The 4,364-nt window shown below is 33.5% G+C and overlaps 1 protein-coding gene across 1 annotated transcript; it reads left to right on the top strand.

The window, feature by feature from the left end:
* The first annotated feature begins 2,030 nt into the window (after positions 1-2,030).
* On the top strand, positions 2,031-3,112 carry LOC132612005 (uncharacterized). The gene is made up of 2 exons (XM_060326357.1): positions 2,031-2,369; positions 2,663-3,112. The coding sequence occupies exons 1-2, from the start codon at positions 2,031-2,033 to the stop codon at positions 3,110-3,112; spliced, it is 789 nt and encodes a 262-aa protein (XP_060182340.1).
* Positions 3,113-4,364: the final 1,252 nt, after the last annotated feature.

Here is a 4,364-nt window from a genome sequence, read left to right as displayed (position 1 = left end):
TATCCTCCCATTCCAAATCTGATTCCATATCTCATTCAAACAGCTAACAAATAAAAAAAAATGAATTCAAAAAGTACAATCATATTTTAACCAAAAATAAAAAGGTTCAAAAACTAGTTCATCAAAAATCTTTTAGAAATAACAATATCAAACCAGTGAACAGAGCTTGATTATCACGACGAATATATATTTGATTTCATCAAGTTGAGTTCATAAATGAGGTAACGATTTTTTCACTGCAAACGTTTTTTTTTGTTCGTCTTTTCTGAAATTGTTTCAGCTAAATTGAATATAATACATTGCTATATTCGAAAACAACAGGATAATGACAAGCGTAACTGCGTTGATCCGTCATTCTGGTTTTTGGAACGATCAGAACTATTTTGTGAATTACAAAATTGATGTTGTTGTATTCATTGATAATTGCAATTACGATGAGTTAGTTTGTACGATTAAAAATCAATTAGGCCTGGATACTGTTAGGAAAACTATTTCAATAAAATATACTGTTGAAGGCGATTTTCAACCAATTGAAATACACAATGATATAGGAGTTCGTGTGTACGTTGAGCTTGAGAGAGAAAATAGAGTTTTGGGGATGTATCAATGTGCGTTAGTATTCATGATTTTGATGTTGAAGATGGTGCAACTGGTAATCGTATTATTAGAGATGATGTGCTGCAAATTGGATATAGCGAGAATCGGGATGGTATGAAAGTTTCTGATTCTACAGGAAAGGCTGTTGTTTTGTTTGGGAATGATAACAATTTGGTAATTTCGAAACCGGAAGCGAAAGGAGTTTTTGTCGATCAAATTTACCAAGATAAGGAAACTTTGAAAATTGCGATGACGAAATACGCAATTCGTGAAAGATTCAATTTTAAAACAGAGAGATCGAATGCTATAAGGTATGATTTTCTAAATGTATTCTGGTAACAGAAAGTGCAGATGTATTTTTGTTATATTTGTACTATATTGAGATGATTTGTTAACTTATTTAGCACACTGTTAATTTTAAAAATGTTTGATGCAATATATTTCTGATATATTTTTGTATATTTATACTGTATTTAATTGATTCAATATGTACTATTTGCATTGTATTATGTAGCTACACTCTGGCATGTTGGTCGCCGGAATGTAAATGGAAATTCAGAGCGTCAAGAATTGGGGATTCTGAAATGTTCAGGGTTAGAGCTTTCGATGACGAACATACATGTCCGTTGAAGGACAAGGTGTATTCACAAAGACAAGCAACAAGTTGGTTTATTAGAGAAGCGGTTGTCAAGGCGAAAAATAACTAACCATAAAAGGAAGGTCACACCTGGGGATATAATAGATGATGTTAAAAATGAATTAAGTGTAGATGTTTCTTATATGATGGCATGGAGAGCTAGAGAGAAGGCTATAAAAGATTTCAGAGGTGATCCAGCTGATTCATACAAGAAGTTGCCGGCATATATATACATACTTGATAAAACGTATCCTGGATCGCTCGTTAAAATGCATAAATCACCAGAAAAGGAGTTTATGTATTTGTTTGTAGCACTCAAAGCATTCATAAAGGGATTCGAGTGTTGTAGACCAATAGTTGTAGTGGATGGTGCACACCTTAAATCAACGTATAATGGTACATTTGTGTCGGCAAGTACTTTGGATGGAGCAGGTATGTGTAATTCTATTCTATGAATGTTTTTTTTATAAATACTACATTATGCTTATTGATTTGAAAATAAAGCTGCTAAAAACATACTCTGGATATATTGCTGGTGTTAATTTGTGAATATTATATGATGAAATACACTGTAAATATGAGGTAAATATATGTTGTTGTTTTATAAATGATGTTGCTAAAAATATAGTGTGAGATCAAATTCAGCTGAAATATGTGTTGAATATATTATAAATATATACTGATTTTTGTAGGTAATATCCTACCACTAGCGTATGGTGTGATAGATTCTGAGAATAATAAGTCCCGGACGTGGTTCTTTGAACTGTTCAAGCAAGCATATGGTGTTAGGTAAAATATGTGTGTCGTGTCCGACAGACATGAAAGCATAATACACGCAGTTTCTAAGGTGTATCCTACTGTTCCTCATTTGGCTTGTATATGGCATTTGTGGAAAAATGTGACAAAGCAATACACAACAAACAGTGAGGTGTTGAGTCCTATATTTTATTCACTAGCGAAGGCATACAACAAGGATGAGTTCGATAAATTGATGGAGAAGATTGGGAATGTTGATATTAGGGTAAAACGATACCTAGAAGATGCTGGAAGAGATAAATGGTCTAGGCTTTATTCACCTGTTAACAGAGGATGGACAATGAATTCGAATATAGCTGAATGTATTAATGGAAAACTGGTTGCTGCAAGAGAGTTACATATTTTTTATTTCCTTGAAGAAGTGAGGAAGATGTTTGGTAGATGGAATTGCACAAATAGAAAAAATGGTACCTACACATTCACAACACTGATGAGGCGGTATCAAGAGATGTTGTCGATCAACGAGTACAAATCAATACGAATGAGGGTATCTTTGTTTTCAACACAAAAATTTAATCTATATTTTTACTATATCTAATGTATATTTATATATATTCCTAATATGGTAAAACTGCTCAGGTAATGCTTGTTTATTGGTTAAATGGTTCTCAGGTTGAAGCGTCAACTGAATATGTTTACACAGTGAATGATGGACCGAGACGTTTCATAATAGATTTGAAGAAGAAAACTTGCAGCTGCAGGATGTTCCAACTGGACGAGATACCGTGTTCTCATGCATGGGCAGTATTGAAGAATAAAAATTTGACTGCTGATGCATATTGTTCGGATTTATTCAAGATGGAAACAGTTGTGAACACATATGATATGCCAGTTGATCCTCTTCCCGATGAGACCGAGTGGAATGTTCCTAAAAGTATATCAGATGAAGTTGTTATGCCACCGATCTATAAGAAACCCCCTGGGAGGGCAAAAAAGAAGAGGGACAAGCCATTACAGGAGTTGATGATTGGTAAACGCAGGAATTCCTGCGGTAAATGTGGACGTCTTGGTCATAACAGGCGTTCGTGTGATAATCCGCCGCTCAATAAGAAGAATATATAAGTCCATTTTGATTTTATTTGTTAAGACAATTCTACTTTAAATTTCAGTTAAAAATAAAAAATGAATTCATCTTGAATTCATATTATTCTAGTATGATTGTATTTCAGATGGTTGAACATCCGATGTTTTTCAATGTAATGCTATATTGGTGGTTAAATGGGATTTGGAAAGTCTACTCTATGTTAACTGATTTGACCTTTTGTTTTGGATTTATGCTTTAATAGTTGTATTTCGTATATATTTTGGCTATATTTTAGTTGCATTTTGTCTGATCTGGTAGATAATACTTATTCTGGTTTACTGTTAACTATATTTGATATATATATTTTACATATATTTGAAGTGTATTTAGATGAAATTTAAATTTTGTAACACACTGTACATTAAAAAATGGACTTATGGAATATATTTGAGTTATATTTTCTGTACATATCGACTGTATTTAAATGGTTAGATATACTACTTTGTTAAATGAATACATTTCACAGATAATGAAAATGGAATTTATGCATTGATAAAATAACATACTTGAAAGAAACAACAATATAAAAACCATAAGGTGGTGTTCAATATTAATCATCCTAAATAACATTACTGCACATGAAACGATATGCCCAAAATGAAAAAACAGCAACAAAAGTCGCAACAAACTATGCTATTGTTCAACATGAAAATCAAAAACACAAAAGAATTGGTGGCCTAATCAAGATCCTCTTTATCAACTGCATCATAATCAACTGCCAGTCTAATTGGTCTTGGAGGCTGCTCGTTATCACTTGATGCATTGTTGTTTGACTTATCCATGCATAGTCGCATAAAAGGGCGTTGTATCTCATACGGAGTAACTTTGCATCGAATTCGGTTGGGATGACTTCACTTGAGCTCAAGTATTCAGCGAAGGCTGCCACATACACACCACAATCCCTGAACAAAAATGATCAAAAAATTTACTTATCAAAACCCGCGAAAAAAAAGATGTATTTATTGTGTTTTTTATTGGAAGAGATTCTTACATGCTAGAGGGAGCTTGTTGCGGGAGATTGTCTACATTCACAATGTCAAAGTTGTTGGTCTGTTCTCTATTTCTGTAAGAAGGATGTGTGGCAAAATCTATATCCGCCTTCTTCTCATAGAAATCAGTCATTTGTAGACTGTGTGTCACAAGAGTAGCCAACATTTTCACTCTGGCTCTAACGACAGCATCATGCCCTGCAGCTCGGTATGAGTTGTATACGTAGATGCACCTGTTTGT

The sequence above is a fragment of the Lycium barbarum genome, chromosome 9 (genome assembly GCF_019175385.1).
Source record: "Lycium barbarum isolate Lr01 chromosome 9, ASM1917538v2, whole genome shotgun sequence".
NCBI classification, from domain to species: Eukaryota; Viridiplantae; Streptophyta; class Magnoliopsida; order Solanales; family Solanaceae; genus Lycium; species Lycium barbarum.
The sequence above is the reverse complement of the archived record's forward strand: the minus strand, read 5'-3'. Positions and strand labels throughout refer to the sequence as shown.